This window comes from Hemicordylus capensis, chromosome 4 (assembly GCF_027244095.1).
Source record: "Hemicordylus capensis ecotype Gifberg chromosome 4, rHemCap1.1.pri, whole genome shotgun sequence".
NCBI lineage: Eukaryota > Metazoa > Chordata > Lepidosauria > Squamata > Cordylidae > Hemicordylus > Hemicordylus capensis.
This window is the reverse complement of record NC_069660.1, coordinates 180,881,211-180,908,136: the sequence shown is the minus strand read 5'-3', so window position 1 is coordinate 180,908,136 and position 26,926 is coordinate 180,881,211. Positions and strand designations below refer to the sequence as shown.

The 26,926-nt window shown below is 46.0% G+C and overlaps 1 protein-coding gene across 3 annotated transcripts; it reads right to left on the bottom strand.

Annotated features, from left to right (window-relative positions):
- Positions 1-1,373: 1,373 nt before the first annotated feature.
- IRX2 (iroquois homeobox 2) lies at positions 1,374-15,949 on the bottom strand. 3 transcript variants are annotated; one of them, XM_053242505.1, is made up of 5 exons: positions 15,094-15,949; positions 13,020-13,434; positions 11,315-12,103; positions 10,173-10,243; positions 1,374-2,147 (listed from the first exon to the last, which is right to left on the bottom strand). In XM_053242505.1, the coding sequence occupies exons 1-4, from the start codon at positions 15,334-15,336 to the stop codon at positions 10,200-10,202; spliced, it is 1,491 nt and encodes a 496-aa protein (XP_053098480.1). In that variant the 5' UTR covers positions 15,337-15,949; the 3' UTR covers positions 1,374-2,147; positions 10,173-10,199. The 3 variants fall into 3 exon arrangements, with proteins under 3 accessions (XP_053098480.1, XP_053098479.1, XP_053098481.1); XM_053242504.1 differs by lacking the exon at positions 1,374-2,147 and adding an exon at positions 8,610-9,170 and having other exon boundaries at positions 15,094-15,948; XM_053242506.1 differs by lacking the exon at positions 1,374-2,147 and adding an exon at positions 8,610-9,170 and having other exon boundaries at positions 14,065-15,202.
- Between the last annotated feature and the right edge of the window lie 10,977 nt (positions 15,950-26,926).

Sequence of the window (26,926 nt, the reverse complement as noted above, 5' to 3'; positions counted from 1 at the left end):
TTGTTTTCTTCCTGAGGACGTCCCTGTTGCTTAAGTACAGACCTCCATCTCTCATCTTGCGCAAAAGCGCTGATTACTCAACAAAGAGTTTGCCGTAACACTCTCCGGGTTGCAGTCAAGCGAAGGGAAACAATGGGGCGAAGTTGGAGGCAGCCTAGTTGATGTGGTCATGCCTAGGGCTGGCAGGCGAGGGGGTGGGGAGAATCCGACGTGCGGACTCTCAGCCATTTAATTGCTCCTTTTAAACCTGTTATTACGATGTTAACTGGATAAGTATATATTGCTGCCTTTTATTGCCTTGATGTGACAAATTAAAACATACCCTTCTGCAAAGCGGCATTCATCTGTGGAGGGCGAGTTACAGACAGGGAGAGGGGGCGAGGTGCCCGAGCTCGCAGGATGAAGTGATGGAAGAGACTGCATTTTGCTCTTGCGTTTTGGAAGCGGCGGAGGTGGGGAATTGTATATGTCAGATTGCTCGCACTTTCCATCGAGGTATTGGGACGCCCTTAATTCGCTTAACGGTGCACTTATTTAATTAATTGTCGCATGTTCCAGGGCATAAAGTGGTACCTAAGCAGGGGGTGGGGGCAAACTCACTGGAAGAACAACAACTTTGTATGAAGAAGTTCCCCGGTTCAATCCCTGGCATCTCCAGGTAGGGCTGGGAGAGACTCCTGCCTAAAACCTTGGAGAGTCGCTGCCAGTCAGTGTACTGTAGACAAGACTGAACTAGAAGGACAAAGGGTCTGACTCAGTATACGGCAGCTTCCTGTGTGAATTTATCTCATTCCTCCTAACTACATATTAATAGGTTCTTTTAAATGTAGGCCTGGAACTGTAAAAAGTGTAATGGTGACAGATAGCATCCGTCAATACCCGAGCCTCCTTCTTGTCTATTAGCAAACCCGGGTTCTTTGCTATGTAATGCTTGACTAGGCTTGAGAGACAGTGACTTAGCTCAGCTCTCTGCTCAACCCAGTTCAACTGAAACTTTGACCGATTTTAAATCAACGGGACTATAAACACACACACACTCCATGGAAAGAGGTCCCATTGACGCAAAAAGGAGATACTTGTTTCCACCAGATGTGAATTAAGGAGGATTTCGTCCCCTCGCTGTTTCATGTGATTTTTCTTCAGGTGTGTGTGTGTGTGTGTGTGTGTGTGTGTAAAATACACACACACACACACAACACACACACAATCTCTCTAGTTCTATCCACTGGGTGATTATTATAATTATATAATCTATTCTAACTGGAGTGCATGCAAAGGCACAACAAATTCCTTTTAAAGAAAGCAAGCAAGATTGGAGTCCTTTTATTTTGTATTGGTTCGAAATGCTAGGATTCCGAGCAATAAAAGGTAAGGATAACTGCTCTTAAAATAGGCTGTCTCTCCTGTAAACATTTATGTTAGGACTTGCTGAGGAAGGATCTTATCGCGTTCCGATACTCTACTAAGATCTTTTTGCCACCTCCCCGCTGCCGATACCTGGAATGCATCCCTTTGTGAATTCCCAGAGCCCTAGACGTAGAGTTCGGTTAAAATAAATGCGTTCTCTACAAAGTGGAGAGTGGATCCGAATGGAAAGGAGGTCTGTGTGCATGTTTGTTCCCGTTAGAAGGTCCTTCACACCCCTGTGGGTTAGCGCTCATTTGTTCATAGCTGAAAACTGAGGCCTGAATCTCTCCGGTTCGGCCAAAGTCCCGCAAATCGAGGGATCGAAGGGTTTGCGCCCAGTTATTCCAAGAAAAGAGAATGTGGTTGGGTGATTTTCAGGGAAGCATCACTCTCACACACACAGCCAACACTTTCCCTTTAACCCTGTTCTTCACTTTCTCTCCTCCAGGAAAAAGCAAGCCTGATAGCACAACTGTTTACCCGGTGATGGTCTTTTCTTTAACTCTGCACTTCGTCGTCGCCCCAACACAGCGTTCTGGCTTCGAAGGCTGCAACCTCCTTGAACTGGGGGCGGGTAGGATTTACTTCTGAGTAGCACATACAGGATCAGGCTGATCGTTTCATGGCAGCACACCAGCCATTTCCTACATTGTCTCTCCAAACATCGCCATTGATGCTAACAGGTACTTTTGCACTCCTGTTGCTTGGCATCCAGTTGCGGCTAGTAGGAATCCAGGCTCCTGAAAGAGGAGGTTAAGCATTAAAACACATTCTTGTTTTCTCTCGAGAGGGGAGGGACACCGGGGTTGCTTTCCTGTATCTCTGCTGCAGCTCGCTTGGAAGAGACTTCTCCCTTTCCTAGCTGTGAGCCGATTTGCTGCTGTTTCTCTCCTACCAATCCAATCCTTTCTCTCGGAAGAGAAAGCAGAATGCGCGAAGGACTATGGGGTGTGGGGGGAGAGATGGAGAAGAGTGGTGGTTCCACACCAAGTAGCCAGAAGGGTCTGCCAAGAGAAGGGAGGGAACTGAGGACAACGCTGACATCCTAATGAAATAAACTCGGAATCCATTACACAAGAGGATTAGCTAATTACCAGATCAGAGAGAAGGAGAGGAAAAATAAATAAATATGCCTTTAAGTAACCGAAAGTAATTATAACCCCATTGTTGACGCTAACGATTAATAATTGATCGGATGTTCTACACAATGAAATGTCAGTTTATTCTCTCTGAGAATGCACATATGGCCGTTCCTTTAAAAAAAACCCTCCTGCAAACTGGATCATAAACATTTTATTTGGAAATAACCCCCCTAACTGAACCTCCGTTTCAAGCAAGGATCTTTCAGACTGGATCGATGAATATTTAGCTAGATGCCTCCTAAGAGAAGACAGCAAAGCACCTCTTCGGGTTTTCGATAAAATTTAAGCCAGCAGTTATAATATACAGGGGCCTCCTTGCTTAACATGTTCAATTACAGTTTGGAAGAGCTGATTCTCTACCCTTCATCCCCCAGAGAGAGAGAGACCGAGACCAATTGCCAGGTTTCATAGGAAAGTTCTTCCTCCGCGCAAAAGAGCACCTGTAGTAGTTGTTGCTTTTACTGCACAACTCTTTTCCCAGTTAGATGTGAGTGAGTGGAATTCGCTTCGCTGGCAGATGGGGGCAGGGGGAAGTTAGCTTGAATGGTCCAGCTGGCCACTTTGGGCAGGTAGTTACAGCTAAAGGGTTTATCTCACAGGTGAAAAGAGAGAGATGCTGGGCCTGTTGGAAGAAGCAGGAAGTTAGTGACGCAAATCATGGACAACAATGCTCTCACACAACGCCGTTAAAGCCAGAGCGGTGTGCAATCCTTTTCCGAATCGTGATCAATGGCAAGATTCCCGTCGACCTAAGCGGAGAGCGACGGTAAGTAAAGGCTTCAGTGTCAAGATGCAAAGCGCCAATGGCGATTATAGATCCATGGATACAGCAGCGGTCTGGAGTGTACCGGGCGGGCATATCCAGAAGTTTCCACTCTGGAAAGTCACTTTATGTCTAAATCACAGACTTCAAAAGCAAAGAAAGCCAACACGCCATATTCAAGAATAGGGCCTGGGTTTTTTTGTTTTTAAATTAATTATGGAATTGGGGTGTTCTGTTTTAAAGATGTGTGCGTATCTTGTTTAACTGGAGTTTCCTCGGATGCGGAGCTCTAAAGGTGTTGGTATATTATTCTTTTGGTTTCATCTCCTCTTTCTTTTCCCCTATCTTTTCCAGCTCTTCTTTTTTTGAGTGCGATACAACATGCTTTTTCAGTACTTTATTTACTTTCCCTCACCCTCACCCTAAAAAATAACAGGATGGAGGGGATTGTTAGTTTAATATTTTGAGGAATTACCTGCCTATTTGCAAACCATCTCTAAAGAATGGTGGAAACTTCTACAGATATACAATCTAATCCCACCTGGCAGTAAATCCCAATAAATTCAACGGGATTTACCCACAGGTAAGTATATATAAGAATGCAGCCGTTATCCTTTTTATCAGTGTTAAAATAAACAATAAAGCTTTGCGCAATTAATTGAATTTCGGTTTCAATTTTCTGACTCTCCGATTTTCAGGTGAGACATGTAGGATGTATGTGTTAAGGGTTCCCCCAGCCCCGCGCTTTGTACTTGTCTGAAGGTGGCAGGAGACAAACGCCCCACCCCAACACACATCCCTCCTAATAGAGGTGAAAAGACTGGTTGTTTGCTGTATGGGTATAGCTGACAAGTGAAGGGTTCACACCTATAATTTAATCTCCTGCTGCTGGTGGTCGCCTTGCTTAACAATACACACTTTCAAATCCCTAATAGTGTGATCCGCCGCGATTTAAACCGGTATTGACACGCTTTGCAGATTTTACCACAGAAGCAATACATAGGGTTTCTTTCCAAATAATGGGCATGGTCCAGGCAAGCATTGGCAGTTCTCCCCTGTGCACGTTTACTCGGAAGTAATTCTTACTGAGTCCGATATGGCTTCCTCCCAAGAAAGTGTGCATAATGTCCGCGGAAGCGTAAGAAGACCAAGGGAAAGCTTAAGGAGCACCTCCCTTTTTAATTTTATTTTTGTGGAAAGAGAAAAATGGGGGGGGGGGACTCAAAAGGTTAGGGGACACGATCTGCACCTCTGCATGGTGTGTGTCTATTAGGTTGCAATCCTAAACACATTTAGGAACTCAAGAGGGACCAATTTCGGAGGAAACATGCATAGGATGCGCTTGTAAGTACCACTGACTCCAATGGGGCTGATTCCCCAGTAAACGAGTAAGCAGGCTTTCTTAGGCAGCCCGCCTGTTTGTGAGTCGACGTAGCCTGCATTGTCGTGAGAGAAGCCCCACATGCGCAGAGGCTCCCTCGCACTACCAGCACCGCCCAAGTCCACGCGACGGCAACAGATTTCCCGGCGGTGTCGATTACAAACAATGGGGTTAAGCATGCCCCTGGAGCCGTGAACTTGGGAGCAAGTCTCTCCCAGTCTCCCTTCACAAACAAACAAATAAACAAAACATGTTTGATGGGGGCGGGGAAGGAGAGGCGAGCGGAAGGCCGGTCTTGGGCTGCGCTTTTCCGTCCGCCTCCCCCGCCAGCCCGATTGCAGGCAAACAAAGGTGGAGCAAGTTCCTTCAGTCGCTTCCCAGAAACAATTCCTTTGCTTGCGAGCGAATGTTGACATTTGAAGGCAGGAGAAGGGGGCAGTGCAGACGGGGGAGAGGGGGGGGGAGGACTTCTCTCTGCCCCCTTATTGGACGACAACCAGTCCAGTTGGCACCCTTCTCCTGGAGCGGGGCGGGCGAGACACACGCCAGCGGAGCTGACACCAACGCTGCCATTGCGCTGAGCCGAGGGGGAAACTGCCACAGCAGGGAAGCAGGAGGGCTGGCTTGGGGGCAAGTCCCATGCAAGCACCAAAAGTGGGAAGAAGAAGCAGGGGGCGGGTGAGAATCGGGAAGAGAAAGGCCTCTTCTGGAGATCGGCAAAATAACACCAGCAGTAAAACAACAACGAGCATATCAGCTGCTCTTCAGAAAAGCAAAAGGTTTTAAACGTCCAGACATACGCGAGCCTCCAACAGCAGTAAGACAGTATTCTCACTGCCATTCCGGTGCCTTCACTTCATTTATTTTATTTTTTTTAAAAAAATCAATAGTTTTGAGTATAAACGATTGTCTATTAATTTCGGGTCAGATCCAGAAGGAAGCTCTCCTGCGCAAGCAGACAAATGGCCGTGTGCAAAACCAAGGGCAGCCGGGGTGGGTGGCTTTTCTCTCTTGCCAAACCTCCATTGAAACGAAACCTGCGCAAAAGCAGACTTGTCTTTTGCGCAGTAGACTGTGTAAATCAGAGAGGGCTTAGAGGAGGCGGGCGTCCGCTGAATTATGCCCTTAATATTTCAGCTCTCTTTCTTTTCCGCAAGAGAACTTCCCAATGGAATTGCCGTAATTAGGTTTTAAGGAATCGTTTGATTTGCCAAATAATTGGGCGAGGGGTGTCCATTCCAGACCTCTCGCTCTGCTTCCCCCCCTCCCCGCCCAGAGAGAGATTATAGCAAACCCGTTGGATCTGACAGGCAAAGAGGGAAATGTTTCAAAGCCAGCTGCCCAAAGTCTTTCGACTTTTCCTTCCAGTAAAAGAAATCCCAGGTCTAAATTCTAGCAAAGGGTGAGTAAATTATGGAAATCTTAGATAATTCTTTGGGCGTATAAACATCAAAGGAGAGTCGTTAGCTTTCCTAATCGCTGCCACAGAATGATTTTTTTAAAAATGTATTTTTAAAAACCCCAGCTGAAATGTACACGGTACCCGGCAGAGAACCTGGGATAAAACAAGGGGAGGGGTGGGGGTGGAGGAGAAAGAAGGAAGTCTTATCCGAGCTATAGGAGGAAGAAGTTTCTATTCAAATGTCACACACACACACAAACCAACCGAAATAATGTTACAGTTTTTCCCGGCTAGAATATCTGACTGTAAACCGTGGCATGGGTTGCTTCTACATCGTCCCATCTGCCTGAAGGCACAATATTCTCTCGAGCAGTTCTAGCCTAGAATAAGATCTTTTTAAAAAGGAAAATGGGGGGGGGAGCAAAACTCCTCTTGCGAGTATTTAAGTAAACCCATAGATTGCAATTAAGACTTTTAAAAAACTAACATTATAAAACCAAAAGCATAAATTCCAGGGCTATTCGTTTAAATTCTGTTGCCATCTGGGATGGAAACAGCAGAAATCCGCGGGGAAGTTCTCCTACTCATTTCCCATTAAAAGAAATGGCAAGAATACCAAGCACTCTTAGGTAAACCTAATCGAAACGACTGGGAGACTCCCAGTCCCATTCGTTTAAATGAGGGCTTGCGCAGAAGAATTTCGAGCTGAAACGAGTCTGTAATATTCTGCCCTGAGCAATTTGAAATGTCATCTGAATGATTTCATAGGAGGAAATTAGATAAGGGGGAAACTGAAGATTTCATTGATCATTTAAAGCCTATTAATATGGTTTGCAGTTCCTCCTAGTTATTGCTCACTTGTATTTTCAAACTATGAAGGCTAAACTATATTTGGGCTGCAACTCTATACATGGTTACTTGGGAATAAACTCCACTGAGCAAAATAGCACTTAATTTTGAGTAAACTTGCAAAGAATTCCACACGTAATCAGTAGATTAAAATATTTTATGCTAACTCAAGAATAACTCTCTGAGAGAATACGAAGTAGCTTTGCATTGCTCAAATGAATGGACCCAATCATTGCCTTTTCCTAAACAAATTTACTTTGACATCAGTCCTATTCACACCCATGGGACTTAATTTCAACTTAAGTGGTTTAGGATCGCCCCCATAAACGTATAGGGTTTATGGTTAGAAAAACAAGTTGATGGTTAGGTTCCTCTGTAGGCCCAGGGCATGATGATAATATTAACAATAATGTTGACAGTATTAGGAAAATACATTTTCCTAAGAAAATAAACGGTAGTCAGCCTTCTTGTAATTACAGGAAATCCCCCCCCCGCACCCGCCCAGACACATACACACACCACACTCTTTATCCCGTTAACATTCCCCAGGCTGAAGCCTGAAGTATCTAAGATCACTTTCAAATGCCCTTTCTAACAAGCCCCTGAGCAAGAGGCCACTAATTTTCAGTGAACAAAAAGCCACTGGAGAGCGCCCCGTTTGTCAATATCAACTGGTCCAGCAATTTCCCATCTTCAGACACATCGGCCTATCTGAGCTGGCAGATGTTTAGACAAGATTTTATAAATTGTTCAATATCAGACCATAATGAACCCCAACTGACCATTCCAAAGCAGCTAAAAGCATCCAGGATCTCCCCTGCTGGGATCTAATAATGCTCTCACGCTGGAACATTATTAATCATGGAATAAAATAGATGAGCCTCTTGAAAAATAAGTGTATGATTGATTAAAGGGCAATCTAAGAAGCTATTATTCTTGTTTCATAACCGTAAGTTATATTCACTCAATTTATCTTTGGGGGAGAGAATAAATGGTTGTTTGTCTCTTTATTGAAATTATATTATATGGGAATTCTCATTATTTGCTGGGGGGGGGGCGTTGAAGAGATTGTTTAGCTATTTTATGAGCCTAAGGTGGATCTCTTAGGTGATTACCACATTACAGATACAGGAATACATCCAAAAAAGGAGAATTAAAGGCATTTGGAAAGGAATGAGGATATTCTGAATACTTGTTCAAATTTTTGGTATATTGGGAGAAGGTGTACATTTTGATTAAAAAGATCAAAGATAAATGTTTGCTTAAGGTATGAGGTAAAATGTTATTTTGAATAGAAACAACAGCATATACAATTAGGTAAACATGTAAACTGTATATATTCAAATCCAATAATTAGGTTTTCATTGAACTAAAGTGCACATATTCATCTAGGTTTAATTAGTTTACTTTAATTAGTCATCTTGTAAAACATTTAAGGAGGTACCTCAAGCTACTGTGATAGTATTTTATAAATTACCATAAATTACTGGGGTGTGTGTGTGTTTGTGTACACACACACACACACACACACAAATATACTGAAAATGAACAAAGAAGTCACCACCTTGTTGTAGACTAATCTGTTTTTATTTACAATTAAAGATATAAATTAGTAAAGAATTCTCGTTAAACAACGAGGGATTGTATAACCATCAATGTCTCAAATAAAAACCAGGCATAATTTATTTACAAAAGAGTTGAGATTCCATTGCAATACAACTTGCATAAATTACTAGAAGCTCTTACTTATATCATTATAAAAATAAATATCAAATTTTTTCCACTTTGTAAGTACTCAAGTTCTTCAGTCACGGTTTCTTTAATTAATCGCTACAGTATGCATCTTTTACAAAGAGTTTGACAATAAATCCTATCACACCTACAGAATATAGATATATATATATATAGATATATATACCGTGGCAATGAAGTGATCAATTCAAGATATCCTGAGAAAAAACAGATTTGTTTTCTTTTTTGAAGTCACACATACATTGGGGAAAACTAGACTATACCAGCAAACTCACATAATGTCCAACAAAATTCTGGTTTAATAATTAGAGAGAGTCTGTAGATTTAATAGTGCTCTGTGGTCTTCTTTTATACAGTGGCACAAGATGTGATCCGGATTTAAAGTTTTGTTAGAGATATAGATAGAGATAGATAGATTAGCTTGGGGAGAGATGATGGCTTGTTGACTTTTCTCAAAGCAATTGTGACACCTACCTGTGGACCAAGGAAAACACCAGATCATCCACAATCCTTCAGTTACATGCGGAATGTTGAAAAATTAAAGGCAAAATAAAATGTTTATTCTTTTTTACTATAAAGGATTAGAGGGGGTGTTTTTTTTTAAGGGGCATGGGAAATGCTTGGCCTCAATAAACATATATTTTAAATCTTAATCATAGCAGCTATTTGGAAATAAACACGGAAAACAGGCAATTAACTGACATTGCATTCTTTTTGGAACACAGCCAGAATTCATCTTATTGTCCCCTTCTGCCATTTTAAATATATATAACCATAATACACAACATCTTATTCACAATTCTTAGAATTTCTTGTTACTATTGATACTTTCTGCAGAAGCTCTCACAGAAATGAATAACCGTTACTGTGCTTTTGTGCAGCTCCCATTCATTTTGAGAAAGGGGAGGATTGTGCAGGGAAACTTCCTGCTGATTTGTGCGCTATTTTAACATGAAATTGTTAGAATTATACATCATAAAGCAACATTCTTGTCTTTATTTGATATGTTTATATACATTTCAAATAACAGAGAGGAACAAGATGAATTCTGGCTGCATGCCAAAGAGAACAAAACATTATCCTATTCATTTCAAAGGGGAATTATGCAGGAAAACTAGCTGCTGGATTGTGCCCTTAATCTGCAAACAATAATTAATTTGGAAAAATTAACAAATGTTGCAATTTATTCATTAAAAACACAAGATTCCCCCCTCCCCGCCACCCCAGAAATAGTTGGGAGGAGTGTGTGTGAAAAAACTGAATTGATTTCTTAAATTTAAAAAAAAGGTGAGAAAGCAATAGACTTTTCTTGGTAATCATGCTCTTTGGTAATGGAGCAAGAAATTAACATTAAGCAAATTTACAGGCCAGGCAAGATGTCTTGGAATTGATGCCAAATGATCCTCCTAAGCAGTGTTACAGAATAATATTATTTTTTTTTTAGAAAAGGAATGAAAAAGAAGTGGTCTCACTTACTTGCCTAGCTGCTGTGTGATTGCACTTCTATAGGTATGGTTGTACTCCTACTGTGCACACTTCAGTGGGGTCTGTCAAAATAGAAGCGTCAGTTAGTCACAGGACACAGCTGGCTAACTAGATTATACACTCTGGGCACGGCCCAACTCTCTCTTGCACAAAACCCCCAGCCCAGTCCTTGGAAACCCTTTCCCTGAATCAGCCTTTCACAGCTAACTGGGGATTTGAGAAGTGGGAGTTGTTCATTTGGGGACCATTGCTTGCTTGCTTGCTTGCTTGCTTTATTTATATAGGATGGCTTGTGTTAATTTCATAAAACAATAACAAACCTTGGGGAAAGGCACGGAACTGAGGTTGCAATCCTGAACACATTTACGTTAGAGTAAGTCTCGCTGAATTCAGTGAGGTTTACTTCTAAGGAAATATACTTAAGCACAACTTATCAAGGCTCTGAGTCCTTCACATTTCTTAAGTGATTTTTACTTTTTATTCTCCCGAAACGGAAAACTTCCTTGTTTGCTAAGGAATCCTAAAGGAGCCCTATACAGATATTTAACAAACACAATACCAAAATAACAAAAACAAAACATACACACGAAAATGCTTTTCTTCTCCCAGTTAAAACTTGTTATACATATTTTGCCTTTTTTCAGCTAAAGTTTGAACAGATTTTTTTTTACTGTGTATTTATTTGCTTAATCGCATTAATTACTTGAAAGGTAAATCCCACTGCTTTCATTGAATTCCAACAGAATCTTGATTAAGATCGCAGCCGTGGGCTGCAATTCAGCCCACAGTTAGGGGCTGCTTTTTAAAAGATCTCACTGGAATCTGTTGGATCTCAAGCAACCGCTCGGAGAATGCAGTTTGGATTCTTAACAAATACAGTTTTGTGTGTACCTTCAGATCTCAGGATTGCCAGACGCCAACTTCCCCTTCCCCCGCCCTCTCCCCGTCATTGTTTTATGCGATCTAACTCTTGGGCTGCTGTTGGTCGTGTTTTTGTCTCTGCCACCGTCCCCGCCCCCACCGCAGTGAATCGCAGAGAACTAAATTCTGCCCCCACCCCCGCCGAAAAGTTGCTCCCTTCCCTTTTCCTCCTTCCCCAGGAAGAAGCGAGGGTGGGGGAAGAATTCGCCTACCTTTCTTGGCGTCTGAACTGGAGGACTTGTAATGGTCTTGGTGGCTAGCGATGGTTTTCAAAGAGTTCTCCGAGCTCTGCTTGTGAGTGGAGCCGCCGCCGCCGCCGCCTCCAACACTGCTTAAGACAGTCTGAGTTAGACCCGCCTCGCTGGAAGCCACCGCCGCCGAGTTGTACCTCAGGATGCCCTGGCCCTGGAGAGCGTTGAAGTTCCCATAGTTTGTGTAATTGCTGTAAAAAGGCGACGTGTAATAAATATGCCTCCCCAGAAGTGAGGAGGGCGAGTAGGCAGCGTTATGCTGGGTGGAAGACGGCGGGGCCGACGGCTGGCAGCTCTGGCCCAGGTTGTGGTGATGGGGGTGGTGGGGGTGCGGGTGGGGGTGCTTAAGGTCCGAAGTGGCGATCTCCGCCAGCGACCAGAGCTTGGGCTTGGTGGCTTGAGTCGTCTGAGACGCCGCCGACGGAGGAATCCGGGAGTCCAAAACAGCCTTGGTGGCGTTCCTGGCGGAGTCCTCCCCGTGCGGATGGCCCAGGAGAGGGGCTTCCACCCCGGTGAGAGGGGAGGAGATGACGGGCTTATCGGGGAGGGCCCTGCCCGCCGCCTCCTCTTCCTCCTCGTCTTCCTCCTCCACGTCGTCTTCGTCGTCCTCCTCCTCGATCTCCTCGTATTTGTCTTTGCACTCCGAGCCTGACTCGCAGAGTGGATTCCCGGCCCTGCAAGGGGCTTTCTCGCCGTCCGATTCGGCCGAGCAAGAGTGGTCGGTGAGAGAGTCCACCTGCAAGCTGATCCCTGTGGCAGGGGGGAAAAAACAACACAGGGAAGCCATCAGGGAAAGCAGGCAGCGGAAGAGCAGCACCCACCAACTCCGAGCCCGCCCGCCCCCCCCCCCCGCCCAAACAAACAAACAAACCGGGAAAGCGAAGACCTTTGATCTCCGATTAACATTCCAACACTCACATACACCATTGTCGTCTCCCCACAGCCCCCGGCCTCTTCATACTCCCCAAGCTTGGAGCAACAGGCCTGCCTTAAGGGATTGCCTCTCTTGGGGACCTGAACTCTTTGCAAATTCCTCGGGCTTTGGCCTCTGATTTCAGTGGGAGGGGGGTTTCTCGCAGGGGGCTCGCTGGTTCAGGTAGCAACTCTCTTGGTGGTTCGATAAGACACTGATCTCTCAGCCTCACTTATTATTTTTATGTATGTGTGTGCGTGTGTGTATGTATGTATGCATTTGTTCATCATCGTCATCTTCATCACTAGCCTCCTTGCAAGGCTGTTGTAAGGATTCCTAAAGCGCCTTAACCGTTCGAAATGCATGCTATTGCATTGCTATTATGATTAATTTGAAACGGAATAGACTACTCCCATCCCCCTGAAAAGCGCCTTACACGGAAGTAAACTCCAGTCAATGGAGCTTACCCTAAATGACCGTATCGCTTGCTCACCTGAGCTTTCAAGAGAAAGCGCCAAGGAAGGCACTGGAGTCCCTGGGGACCAATAAGCTCAAGCCCCTATCCAGGATCCTGCAATGCATTTCGGTAGGAAGAGCCGAACCTAATGCGCACACACTTACCTGGGCGCATAAGCCCCATTGAACTCAAGAGACTTATGTCGAAGTGAGCAGCATACATAGGTTCAGGCGGCAGAAGTGAATCCAGGCCCATTCGTCTCCCTGCCCCACGGAGCGAGCCTGTCTCTCTCTCACCTTCGTCCTCTGCTGACGTTTCGTTGCTGTCCCGCACTTTGTCCGACGTCTCCTCTTTGCCCCGGATCCCGCCGCCATCTCCTTCCAAGTCCTCGTCCTCGTCTTCGCTCTTGTTGCGGGGCGCCCAGGTCATCTTGTTCTCCTTTTTGAGCCTCCTCCTGGCGTTGGCGAACCAGGTGGAGACCTGCGTGAGGGTCATCTTGGTGATGATGGCCAGCATGATCTTCTCGCCCTTGGTCGGGTAGGGGTTCTTGCGGTGCTCCTGCAGCCAGGCCTTCAGTGTGGCCGTAGCATCCCGCGTGGCGTTCTTCCGATAAGCCGGGTCGTTTAGCTGGTAGGGGTAGGCTGGGCTACCATAAGGGTGGTAGCTAATGGCCCCGCTCATGCCCGTCGTATGGGCATCGTAAGGAGACCCCTGCAGAACACAAAAAGCAACGAGTTAGCGATTCATCCAGAAGTCAAGCGGGGGAAAACGTCGTGATAACAACATTATACACAGTGTTAACTAATCTGCGATTATTTTAGCAAATGATATATTGGTTTTTTTATTTTCATGTCTCACACACATCATTTTAAAGAGAGGTACCCAGGGGGCAGTACAATGAACTTCTCCCCACTAAAAAGTGCTCACGTTTTCCTTTCTTACTCGATGCAATTTATTGTAATTAAAACCAGACATTTTTATTTCATCCTTCAAAGGCCCTACAGGTAGTTTTTAATATCTTCCCACTTTTCTCCTCCTCCCCCCATGGTTGCAGAGATATTTCTTACAATGGGGGGGAGACAACAAAGCCCCCCACTTAGCAATTCACTTCGCTAATGCATTGCAAATCCAATTTGCGAAGCAGAAGATATGCACCGTTTCGAATTGGTCAAATGCGATATAATTAGCATTTTAATTCGCCCTTTAAACGTTTAAATTGCGCTGATTTAAAGTCTGTAGAATACAAGGGTGTGGAGAGATGGGAAAGAAAATTAGTTGAGCAACTTGATAACTTTCCGAGCCAGTATAGGAAACCGAAGTTACACAACGCTCCAAATTTACCTAATGTTCTTAATAGCCCAGGAACAATAAGGCTTGGCAACTTGCGGCTGCTTTTCTTCTGCCACGAGAAAGTCAAACAGAGGAGCGTTTGAGATCGGCTCCCATTATCCTAAATAAAGATCGCCAGGCTGGGAGAAAAGGGAGGGGAGCGGTGGAGGGGGGGGGGAAGAGGGAATACTCCAGCCAAAGGCGCTCGATCTGATATCCCTTGTGTGGTGAGACAAAACGAACCCTTTGCCCCACTTTTCCAGGACCAATTGGCTCTGCTATCTTTAATCCTTCATCGGTGTGCAATAGCTACAAAATACACATGATCGCCAGCGCGACCACGTTTTGAAGCAATCGCCCAGAGGTGGAAATTCGTCCGAAGCTTCACCTAAGCTCAAGCCCCCTTTTTCGAGTTTCGGCTTGGACTCCAGTTTAAATCAGCAGAACCGCCGCCACTGTCAATCATACAGTAAGAGATCTAAGTGAAAGCGGGGTGGGGGGGGGAGGACCGAGAGAAGGAAAGAGAAAGAGGGGAAAGTAGGAAGCTCAGATATGCGCGTCAGAAAATAAAAAGAAATGAAAGAGAGAAGGTACGGGAAAGGGCAAAAGAAAAAAGAGGGGGAGGGGGAGAGAAATAAAAATAAAAATGAAGGCAAGGAGGAAAGAAACGAAAAGGAAAACAAAAGAGAGAAGGGGGAAATGGGAGAGATAGCGGAAGGAAAGAAAGAAAGAAAAGACAAGAGAACCAAAGATGACAAGAATTTAAGAAAAAAAAGGAAGGACGACTAGAAGAGCTGCCCTCCCCTCTCGTCAGTTCAGACTGTGTGCCTAACGCAAGTTGCCCACTGCTCGGCGGCTTGTATCCAAACGGACCCCCCCAGCCCAGCCCAGGCAGCCTCGGAGGTGAGAGTGGGGGGGGCGCGATGGATGAGGAGGAAGATGATGAAGAAGATGGAGGAGGAGGAGGAGGAACAGGAGGAGGCTGGTGCTGAAGGCTGGCGCCGAGGCGGGTAGTTCGCTCCTCGCTCATCAGTTACCCACCATGTAGGAGGGGAATCCCGTGGCCGGGTCTGTGGAGTACTGGAGCGGGCTGCTGAAGCCGGTGGCCGCCGCTTGGGCGGTGAACGCCGCAGATCCCGGGTAAGGGCTGAACGCCGAGCCCGAAGACGACCTGGCCAGCTCTTCGCTCCTGGGCGCCGCCAGCGCCGACGCCCCGTAAGCCGGGCAGGAGTAGAGCGCCAGAGAGCCCGGGGGCTGGTAGAGGTAGCCCTGAGGGTAGGACATGGCTGGCTGGCCGACTGGCAGCGGGCGGGCCGGCGGGCGAGAGAGAGAGCGGGCAGGAGCGGAGGAGGGGGCCTGGACTGAGCCGGGCTGAGGACGGCTGGCGCTTCAGCTGCTGGCGCTGCTGTTGCTGCCGCTGCTGCTGGGCGCTCCAGCCGCTGAGGAGCTCACAGCGTCCCCTCCATAGGCAGGAGGAGCGCGAGCCAAAAGGAGAGCTTGGCGCCAGGCGAAGGGAAAGCCGCTCGCTCCTGGGCGCGCGGGCGCGCGCGCGCTTTCTCGCGTTCTCTCCTTCTTTCCCACACAGGAGTCACCCGCTGCTGCAGAAGGAGGAGAAGGTGGGCATCTGGGCAAGAGGAGCGCGCGGGAAGAAGAAGAAGAAGAGGAGGACGAGGAGGAGGCGCCTCCTCAAGCCCAGGCAGGGAAGACGCAAAAAATAAAAGAGAGCGGGAGGAAATATCAGCCTCGGCCGGCTACCAGGCAAGCAGCCGCGGCCGGGCCGGCTCTTTTTCTTCCCTTCCCTCCCTCCGGCGCTCGTAGCCCGCCAGTAAGGCAAGGCAAGCTTTCCCCCCCAGCGCCTGTGACTAGTCTTGGATTTTGGAGCAGGCATAGGAGTCTGTGAGGCGAGGAGTTTGTGTGGGAAGGAGTTGCGGAGGGACATTGGCAAGGCGAGCTGTCCGTCACAGCAGCTCATCTGCATATTCGGGAGAACACGCCCTCTCGCCCGGAATCTTCCCAGATGGAACCAAGGAAGGGAGGAAGGACGGGGGCGGGGCTCTTGGAAAGCAAGGCCATAAATAAATAAAATTATAATTTAAAAATCCCGCCCCCTCGGCGCCTGAAGACAAGAGAGCGCGCGCGGCGCTTGAGGCCCGGGGATGTTGCGCAGCGGCTGCAACTGAAGAAGCTGACCGGACGCCGAGCCGCAAAATGTATTCTTGTCTTCTTCTCTCCTCCTCCTCCTCCTCCTCTCTCCACCCCGCGAGGTTATATCGCGTCACGTAGTCACATAGCTGTCCACCGAGGAGGCAGAGGGCGTTGGGGGAGGGGAGAAGGAAGGGAGACCAGACCACCAAGACTAAGGCATTCACAGTGGGCACAAGAAGGCTGACACTCTGACAATTGACATGTGTCTTCCCATTTCGGACCAGCCCAGCTCCGAAAGGATGCCTGCGCAGTCTGAAAGGAACTTCCGCGTCACATCTTGAAGGAAGGAGGCCGGGAAATACGTATAGCACAAGGCACAGGCAGGGCCAAGAGAACGCTTTGTAGGTTAGAATAGATCAGCCGGCTACATGTTTACTCGGAAGTAAATTCCGAATTGTCCAGTGACTGCTTATTTCCACGGTATAGGTTCGCGGCCTTCGTGAAAAACCCACTTCCAAGTAAAGATCGCAGTGAAGACTAAGTAGAAATACAAGGGAACATATTTAGGATCGAGTTGTTAAAGTGCTATAGAAAGTACAAGCAACAACATAGTTTGGGACAAGAAAGTGGGGTCTACTTTGCTTTTTTCTTTTTGCTGAGCCAAAGAACAAAAGTAAATAAATGTGTAGATAAGATATCGGCCTTTTTCTCTGCGGTCGAGAGAAAAGTGTTGTTAATGTGTCCCATTGGGACACATTTTAATTGTATATAAATGAATTACTCAAATGGGCCCCCAACACGTTTTTGCCATTCCTATTCTTACAATCTCGCACTTTTGAGTGGTGGAGAAAATCTACGGCGTTCAGTTTCTCAAAGGGAGATGACCTGGAAGAATCGGGGTGTGTAGGATTACGTGGTTAATTTCACACACCCAGCCGCTCGCGCGCGCACACACACACCTGCGCCTCAGCAAATACACTTTCTTCATTCCTTTTTCCTTTTCCATTTGCTCGAATTTCTTGCAATGGAGAAATTCAGCTACCTGCATCCCAAGCGAATTATCTTTATAGGCAAAAATTCTCTGCTTGGTGTATCTGCCTGACGGCACTTAGGTTTTCTTATGACTCCTGCACGCGAATCCCAAAATCTCATCTCCTTAATTAGGGTTTGCTTAGGGAGTCGGGATCAAGTCTTGGAGGCAGAAACTGTGGGATGTCAAGTAGCAATGGTAATCACATTTCATAATGATATCTGCATTCTGGGTTGGTGAAACATGGGCTGTTTCCTTGCACACGGGTGGACTTCTGCCCACTTCACCAGTGGAATCCAAGGAGACGGCTTGAGGAGGCGCATCGAGCTTTGTAGTCGAATCCAACAATCCTGTTTTAAGGCAGCAATCCTGTTTACTATTTTTAGGCAAATGGGGGAGAGCGATCATTGTGCGACTGAGAGCATTCTGTTCAGGGGAAGCGGAGGAGGGAAGGTGGAGTTAGGAGATAGCCAGAAAGCACTACCGCGTGTCACTTAACTTGGTACAACCCGGATCCATGCTCCTTTGAGTATTAGGGTTAGTGAAGATGATCCCCAGGCCAGGGGTGGAAATTGGACTAGGAGAGCGGGCCGCACGTGTGGGGGACTTCTGCAATCTGCCTTTCCCACAAGCCCCCCCCCCCCCGCACCAAAGCGCGTTTCACATTTACGAACCCAAACGAGAGAATCTAGCTCGCAAACTTCTACCATTCATCCAGTTCAGTTCTTTGCCTCACATCTGGCAGCCGAGACGTAATTCGGCTCGCAGGTCTTTCTTCCTGACAAGGCACACAGCTAAAGTTCGCGAGTATGCATATGCATATGAGTATGCATGGATGGATGGGTGAACTGTATACACAAGAGTTTACCATTGCGTATACTTTATATTTAAGTTGCTATGCGAAATAATCAGTAATGGGTGCTTCTGTTATTGGGGTGTAATAGCCCACTATTGATTATTTCTTAAAACTGCAGCCAGAGCCCTGAATTCAGCGGGGGCTTACCTGAAGATTAAGGTGCCAAGTGTCTGTGTTTGAGACGGACTGAAGCGTATACAAGCCCCCCCCCCTTCTCCCTTATTCTCGCAGCAGCTGGCAATTTGGGACTGCAAAATTAATTAGGATGTCATAACGCGCTCCGTGATGACTTTTCTCCCAGTCAAGTTGGATGAGCGACGCAATGCTGTTACCTCCATTCCTTTCTCCTTTTTAAAATTTGGAGGGCTGATCCTTTCCATCAAGGGACACTGGAAGGAAATACCTGCTCAGGGCTCGGACTGATTTCTCCCTCTATATAAAGTGGGGACGACTTCCTAATGTTGGGTAACAGAAGTTAAAAACGGTATATTTCCTCCACCACGCCACCCCACCCCTTGGTTGCTACTAAATGGAACGGGTGGGGTTTACGGCTAAAGTCCAGCACTTCTCCCATTGATTCTAATGAGAGATTCAATTGATTCCAATGAGAGATTCGACGTTTTTCTGCCTAGATCCAAATGGTGCTGTTTATTGTCTTTACTTCCTCCACAACTACACCGACTCAGAAGTAAGTCCTCTTGATTTTAGAGGGATATACTTTCAAATAACGCGCCTAACACAGGACAGCTGCACGCTTGGTTTATGTGCTATGCTCAGGATAAGGGAAGGCAAAACTTCAGTGTGCTTTCGAGTTCCTCTGGCACATACACACGCTTCCGAGTCTCTCTCTCTCTCTCTCTCTCTCTCTCTCTCTCTCTCTCTCTCTCTCTCTCTCTCTCTCTCACACACACACACACACACACACTTTAAGAAACAGATTAGATCTACCACCCCACACCTTCCCCCTACTCGCCTTCCCCAGTACTTCCACCTTTTGCTTCCCATGTGGATATATTTCCATGCAGTGTGTTGCTTTCCATTTTTTTAAAAAAAAGAAGGGATGAAAAGCGGGCGGGTGGGGAGAAGAGCGGCTAGTTTTCCAATAAGTGATTAATGAATAGAGCATTACCATTTCAAAAGGCGAGTCCTTGCTTTTGGGTCGATTTGCATAATTTTTGTATGGCTTCAAAAGAGCAACACCACATTGCTGTCACGCATTTCCAAGAGCGAACATAATACGGTCTGTGACAAAGAGATCCTTCCTAATTTGACTCCGCAGAAGAGCTACACGGAGCATTTAACTATACACGGGGAGTTTTGTCTGTTTGGAAGGCTGCAATGTTCTCGTCTGGAATTGGGCCATGTGTATGCGATGAAATGATACATTAAACCTCTCTCTCTCTCTCTCTCTCTCTCTCTCTCTCTCTCTCTCTCTCTCTCTCTCTCTCTCTCTCTCTCTCTGACCCTGCTTTTGGGATACCTGACTCATGAATGGTTGGCTCTGCTGGACCATCTGAAGCTTCCATTTCCTCTCGCTCTGCTGCTACTTAAAAAAAAATATCAAAAAATCCCGTACCCTGCATTGTTGTAACACAGCAGGGCTGTCTTACGTGCGCTTATTACTGATAATAAATGAGGGATATGAAAACGCCTGAGTAGACGCTTTACAGTTCCTAGGCGGATCCTTGCTGTTTATTTGAATACTTATTTATTAGCGGAGCGTTTTACCCCTTGGCCCTAAGCGGGACTCACGTCTGATTTAGCTGAATATCAACTTCTTCTCAAGCTACAGTAAACTAGCAGTGAAGAAAGAGCAATCATCAATTATTTCTGGATCAGGTCTGGAGGGAGATTTGTGGGGCGGGATGGTGGTGGTACTGGTATTTGCTGGCTGCCCTCCCCCAGATAGGCTCATTCTCTTGGGATGACGTTTTAAAGCGATCAAGATCTGTGGATCTAAATACGGGTAAGATCCAGCTAAACTTAAGGTCTAAAAAAACAACTCCCATGTATTTAAAAGGAAAACTTATCAATTATTTGCCATTGAAATCAATTGGTTTTAATGATACAACCTTACTAATACTTCCTGAGAAATCAGTCTCCTTGAAATCAGCCGAGTGAAGGTGGTGGTGATCGTGTCCCTTCAGACCCTGTGGTCTGATTAGCTGTCTGATTAAAAAGACACTAATTAGGTTCATCTATTTTTCCAAGGAAGACCGAATTCGTGGAGAAATCGCACTGGAGAGAAGAGATGAGAAAGGCGCAGGATCTGGCCCAATGTTTTGAGAAGCTAGAAAGAAAAAGGCACGTCGGTAATTGAATCACTGTTCGTCTTCTTGATCGTAGGAATGCTTTTCCAGTGGGATTTGGTGATACTCTGGGAAAAGGCAAAAAGCACAGGGGGCTCCGCACTCCTTGTCCCAAAGAGATCCTGTGACCTTTCCTCTGATTTGAGCTGGCCGGCTGACCAGAGGTACTGTCTGACCCATCTGATCCGCAACCCAATTCCAATGAAGGATTAAGAGGTTAAGCCCCGGTCTTCAAAACGTGACCACGAGGCTTAGACCCCAAGAAACTTGCTCCAAGTCATATCCGAGCATTAAGTGCCTGAGGCTGCAATCCTATGCACTCTGTTTGAATGAGGGAGGCGTAACTACCAGTCAGTTCTCCAGAATCAGCCTGCAGGGCTATAGTCTTGTCCAGTTATACAGGCTTGGGGCGGCGGGGTGGTGGTGGTGGTGGTGATTCTATTGAAATGAGAGTGTGGATCTTTCTTCTGACTAAATACGTTTAGGATCGCTTTGCAAAGCTCACTTTCTTGGAAGTAACTTGTATTAAACGAATGCTACTTACTTCCAAGTGAAAATATTTAAGGACTGGCCTTACATATTGACAGTCCATATGATTACATAACATCATCATTACAGATGGGGCGTCATTGCAGAAAGTGGGGCTGTGGGGAATGCAAAGAGATTTCAGTAGAAGGCAAAGCAGGCTTAGCAAAGGCCTGCTTTGGGATATATACAAAATAAAATAACAAAAACTCTACTTTCTTTTAAAATAATACCAGCGATTGCAGTTGTTGCTGAGGAATAATCACATATGGTCTGAAACAGGGCAACTCTTGGATACAGTGTGAAGCGCTTTCCCTAAGTAGCCAAAGCCCTTTACATAATATAAACTCAGGAATATGACTTAAGCTCAAGATAGAGTCCTTCCAACAACCTTGCAGTGTAGGCTGGTATATAATGAAATCAACTATCCAGTGCACTCTATAATGAGGTTGCCAGTCTATTGATGGGGGAACTCAATTGGGCCCACTTAGTATAAATCCCAGCTTCTCTGATTAGCTGGATTGTAGATGCACTGCAGCCTCCTGGGAGTCTAAAGGTGGGATATCGACATATCTAGCTAATGCATGCTTACTTGGATGTGGAACTCATTTAGTTACAATAATTTGGAGCTGTTTCACACATGCCTTGAATTATAGACAGCAGGATGTGTGTGATGATGTGGGTTACATGTTCACACAAGCTAGTCACTTGCTCCTACAAGAAAGTTCATCACTTTGACATTTGCATGTGTGCACGAGTCTCCAGAGATTCCATAGGTTTCCTATCAGTTCAGACAGAATCCTATTCAGTGGAAACAATTCACATGTTCAACCGCCAGTCATAGTGTAGAGCAGAGCTGTACAACTTCTGCCCTCCAGCTATTTTTGCAGAACAGCCCCCACCTTCCCCAGTCACTGCTGGGCCAATAGTCAGTGATGATGAGAATTGTAGGGACATAACTAGAGGGGAGGGGGCCATGTTCACCCCTCTCTCTGGCGGCCCCTCAGAGTGAGGGAGAGAATGAAAAAATAGGGAGAGTGGAGGGGGGCCCTCAGGAGCAGCGGTCCGGGTTCTTTGCACCCTTTTGCTCAATTATAGCTACACTGGAGTCCAACAACTGAAAGTGGATCAACGCTGTGCAGCCATGGTGTAAAGAAATCAACTGATGTGAAATCATAGCTCTATTCAGGCATTATGCTCAACACTTATAAAAGGACAACACTTGTATACACAGGTACAGATCTGTACACTGTTACAGCGATTCACACGTTTATGTTGAACACAGGCACAGCAGTTTTCTTCCTATCTGTATCATGTAGTCGTGGGGGCTTGTCCCAGGTTCACTTTTAAAAGGAGTGCAGGTACAGTCATTCACAGAAACACTTTACAAGTGTACAGACATCTGCCCACTCATACAACATAATGTGTGAATAGGGCTCATATGTGATGAAAAATCGTGTATATGCTTCCGCCTCAAGGGATTAAATGCACGTGTGAACCAGTAAATACCAGTTTTCTTAGGTGGCGGCAAGTCTCTTTGATTTCAGAGGTACCCCAACATTACAATCAGGATGTCACTCAGAGTCCTGTAGGCTGCGATAATAAGACGTAAAGCGGTTTTCTTGCAAGAAAATGCGGTTTCTTTGCAACCAATGAGGTGTATTGCAAAGAAATCGATGGGTCTTTGCTCTCAAATCGTAATGTTCTGGCTAAATAGGGTTGTGGATCTTGCTTGAACGCTGGCGCGCTCTAAGGGCATGGAGATCAATGCCAGCATTCCTATTGACTTGCATCCTAACAACATTGAATCCTAACAACATCGTGTAAACAAAGCTGACCGTCGATTTCTTTGACCCATTTGAGCAAGTCATCTAGTTCTCAACGGGGAAATGAGTTTAGAATCCGGAAGTGGGAATCCTGGCAGGATTCCCCCCGGGTAATAAGTATTTGACCCGTGGATTCAGATGCTGGGCAGAAGCTTCTGGGAGAATGCGGCTAGTTCTGGGAGCGCTTGTGGAGGGGGCTGGAACGCTGAGAACTGGCACCCCAACCAACCGGCAATCAGCAGTAGAGTTCTGTGCCACAAGTAATTTCTAAGCTCAGGGCAGACTTCCCATTCCACATTTCGTCCTCTCGCTCTAACCAATGCCGTGGGAGTTATGTATACATTGTTGTGAACTTTGCGGAAATGCCAAGTTGTTGGCACTCAAATAGACCGCTCCTGGCTGTTCAGAAGAATCTGTTGTGAAAAGCATACAAAACCTGATGGTTGGTTTGCTCTTATCCGATGTCATACTCCTCGATTTTCTCTTTTCCAGCCATACTCGATGTCACACTCGTCGATTTTCTATTCTCCATATTTCAGTGGCTGAATATGCTGCCGCTTTGCTTGGCATGCTGCCCTTACTAAGCCTCTGAGCCAGCTGCTAGTTGTCCTTTCTTCTTGAAAACATGCGTACTTATTCCATACAAAAAAAGAGAAAATGCCACATTTACGTTGCTGCCAATATATTAGTAATTACAGGATCTATGATGTCTACTTGGCGCTCCTGTCCAGGTTGCTGCCGAGGGCAGGTGCCCAGAACCCCAGCGGCGTGACTGAGACGCCGCTTCAAAGCCTTCTCAGCCAGACTTACACAGAAATAAGCCCCACTGAATCCAATGGTGCTTACTATACCCAGAAAATACCTTTGGGATTGCAACCTTGCACCACCCTGGCCCTAGACATAGTGAATGCCGAGTTCAATGGGCCTTACCTCCAAGTAAGTGTACATGGGATTTCACTGATTTAGGAGTAAGTTCTAATAGGAAGAGACCAGCTGGATCAGATCCTACGAACGTTTAACTCGAGAATAAGCCCCAATAGGTTCAGTGAGGCTGACTGCCAAGTAAGTTTCCCACTAACCTTGCAAACTCCAGCCCATCGTGCATTTTTACTCGGAAGTAAGCCCCGGCCCGGTTACATAGGATTGCGTCTTTTCCCCGCAGCATCTGATCTGCTGCCTCAGAAAGTTCAGAAACCAGGGGCAAATAAGGCGATGGGCAGCCCATTTGGTCTCCCACAGACCTGCATTGCCTCAGCATGGACACTCCATGGAGAGTAAGCATTCTCAAGTTGCCTCTTCCGTTTTTCAAGTTTTCCGCTGGCCATCAATTTCACGGAAGATAAATAATGCCTAAATAACTGAAGCTTTGTTCAAAGCTTCCCTTTGTCATAAACCACCTACTGATGATCAACTTCATTGGGTGATCCCCGAATTTTAAGAAAACTCTCACTGAACTTAGGGAAACTTGTTTCCGAGTAAACAAACATGCATGGGATCGGGGCTCATAGGTGCTTCTCACTTATAATGCTGTCGTCCTCCTCCCGCTCCTGCCCCACCACCCCCGTATGGTTTGAGCCAACACCCATCCTCAAATCTGTCGACTGTTACAAAGTCGCCCCAAACTTTACTGGGTAAATTCCACGAACACGTTTAATCTTCTCATATCGTGAAACACTGAGATATTGTTATCTTCTCCATAACGTCCCCTTCATGGATTTTCACCCACACCATTCTATCGTGTTTGGGGGGGGGGGGAGCGGGCGGGGCGGAATCCCTTCTTGACACAAAAAGCAGCCCAAGGCTACAATCCTATGCAAAATTACGTGGGATCAAGTCCCAATGAACACAGTGGGGTTGACTTTCGAGTAAAGTTGCAGAGGATTGCGCTGCAGGAGTATATTTCTAGCAAGATAAATCCGTCTGAGATAATACCACTTCAAAAGTGAATGGAAGAGTTAAAAGATTATTTTAATGATCATAGGCGCTGGTCAACCAAAGTTAAACACTCTTAAGTCCCCATTGATTTAAATAGGAAAGATGCAAGCACCTGTTCAACTCTTTTCTGATTAAATCAATAGGGATGTGGGACGTGCTTAATTTTGGCTGGACCTTGTCCAGCCCTTAATATAACGATGAGAGCATTCCTTCCTTCCTTCCTTCCATCCTTCCTTCCGAAGAAAAAAGGCAGCAAAATCCCAGATTTAGGAAGTAGAAAGGAAGTCACTGCGAATCTTCTCTTGAGATCACTGTCATTTTCGGCTGTGACGTAGTATAAGCACCTTTCGGTCTCTGAAATAAAGTCACAAATCATATAAAGAATATAAAACAGTGCTGGAATAATGCAAGGGGAATGAAGAATGAGAACAAGCGTCAATTAAGCTCTGTCAAGCAGCCCCACTGATTTCAATGGGAAGGCCTGATCCTAAGAAGGTTTACTCAAAAGTAAGCCCCACAGATTTTAATGAAGCTTACTCCCTTAGTAAAGTGAGCATCAGACTGGAAGCACCCCTTTTATTCTATTTTCAAAACCAACGGGTCTCAAAAGGCTGAATCGTGCCCACGGATTCTTCCCTTCCTATAAGAGGAAGGAATATATGTTAGAGAAGCGATTTTGAAATCACAGTCTCATAGCACAATATATACTCAGAAAAAACGCACAGCCAGACCCATGGCCCTAGTGTTTGGTTCTTAAGAAAAACAAACAAAAAGAATTATTTTACTCAGGGGGTAGAAACCTGGCAGGAAAATATATTGATGGGCTTGCAAAATGGCTCGTATTTCTCCATCTATTTTAACAAATGTCTCAGATACAGCTCCTCCCCCTTTGCTGGCTTTTATTTAATCTTATTGTCGCTTTTGAAAGAAAAGAACGGAAAGAAATAATTTATCTAAAACTTTTAGTAGTAAGAAGCGGCATTCGGAAGGGAAAGAATAAGGAGGGCGCCTTCTCTCGTCCACCGGGGGAAGTTCAAGTCTGCGCTGTTTGTTTATTACATGCGATCAGAAAAGGAGAGTCTCTCCATCCCAGTTCCCTGGCTGCCCCCCCCGGCCCCCTTTACCCCACCTCCCCAAGATCTGTCAAGCGAGCCAATTCACCACGTCCCAGTGAGACCTCTGGATTGGATTCACCAAATTCAGCTCGTACGACTGAAGAAACGCTCGATTTGGGGACCAGAGCGTCTCCCTCCTGCCGGCTGCGGAGCTGCTGTGCGCTGGCTGCTGGCCAGAGAGAATCGATGGAAAGAGGAAAGTTTAACGCAATGGAGAAAAGGCAATCTTTAGGCGCCCACGGGGGAGGACAGCCTTTGGCAGCTGAGCAAAGTCGACACATGTGGAGAGAGACACTTCCAGGTTACTGGAAGTCAGAGCCGAGTCCATCCTTTCCTTTGGAGCGGCAACCGGCAAGCCAGGCTTGGTCGGTGTGATTCCGAATCCCGAGGCGCCGTTGCAAGATCTCCCGCGAGCCGCCGTTCCCTTCCCTTATCCCTCGATCGGTTTTATTACCGCTCTTAACGCTAGAGAGCACCTGATCACCTGCTATGTGCGTTCTCCGGTTCATCGGCGGATATGGAAATCACTGAGCGCGCCTATGCGCTGTCACCCGGCACAGAAAACCCTGATCACGTGTTCTGTTCCTTCCTTCCTATTAGGTAGATGCCGCTTTTGTGACAATTAAGTTAACAATAAGATATCTGTTGATTAGGCTTCAGAGTTATTCAGAGATAGTCATTCCCTCCACAAGCCTCTGGGAGTTTCTTCTTCAGATGAATATTTTGAATATGAATAGTTAAGGCCTGATCCACAGATGCAACAGAAAGAGGTGGCAATGAGGTGCCACAGTCCTGAGGTGGTGGTTCTAGATTGCAGGTGGAGGAATCACACACTCAAAATAAATAAATAAATCTATCTATCTATCTATCTATCTATCTATCTATCTATCTATCACTGAAACAGTACCTTACTCTTGGATGTGCTAATTTTCTATTTTCAGGGAATACCTGTGCAGTGTAACGGTAAAAAATGGCATCCCTGACTTGCAGTGTGAATGGACACACCTCAGAATTCTCCCACCACATTCTGGTTCATGTGTGGACCAGGGCTAAGTGACTTCACAAGCTAAAATGTGGACACAATTTAATCTCAAAGGGAGGTGCTAGGCCAGTGTCTCTTAAATATCAGATGA

What these genes read in the sequence shown, in the direction of transcription:
- IRX2 (XM_053242505.1), bottom strand. Translation starts at nt 15,336, where the DNA reads ATGTCCTACCCTCAGGGCTACCTCTACCAGCCCCCGGGCTCTCTGGCG. An exon ending in CGGGATTCCCCTCCTACATG is followed by an intron (nt 13,435 to 15,093) that starts GTGGGTAACTGA and finishes TGTGTTCTGCAG; the next exon opens with GGGTCTCCTTACGATGCCCA. An exon ending in AACGTCAGCAGAGGACGAAG is followed by an intron (nt 12,104 to 13,019) that starts GTGAGAGAGAGA and finishes CCCCTGCCACAG; the next exon opens with GGATCAGCTTGCAGGTGGAC.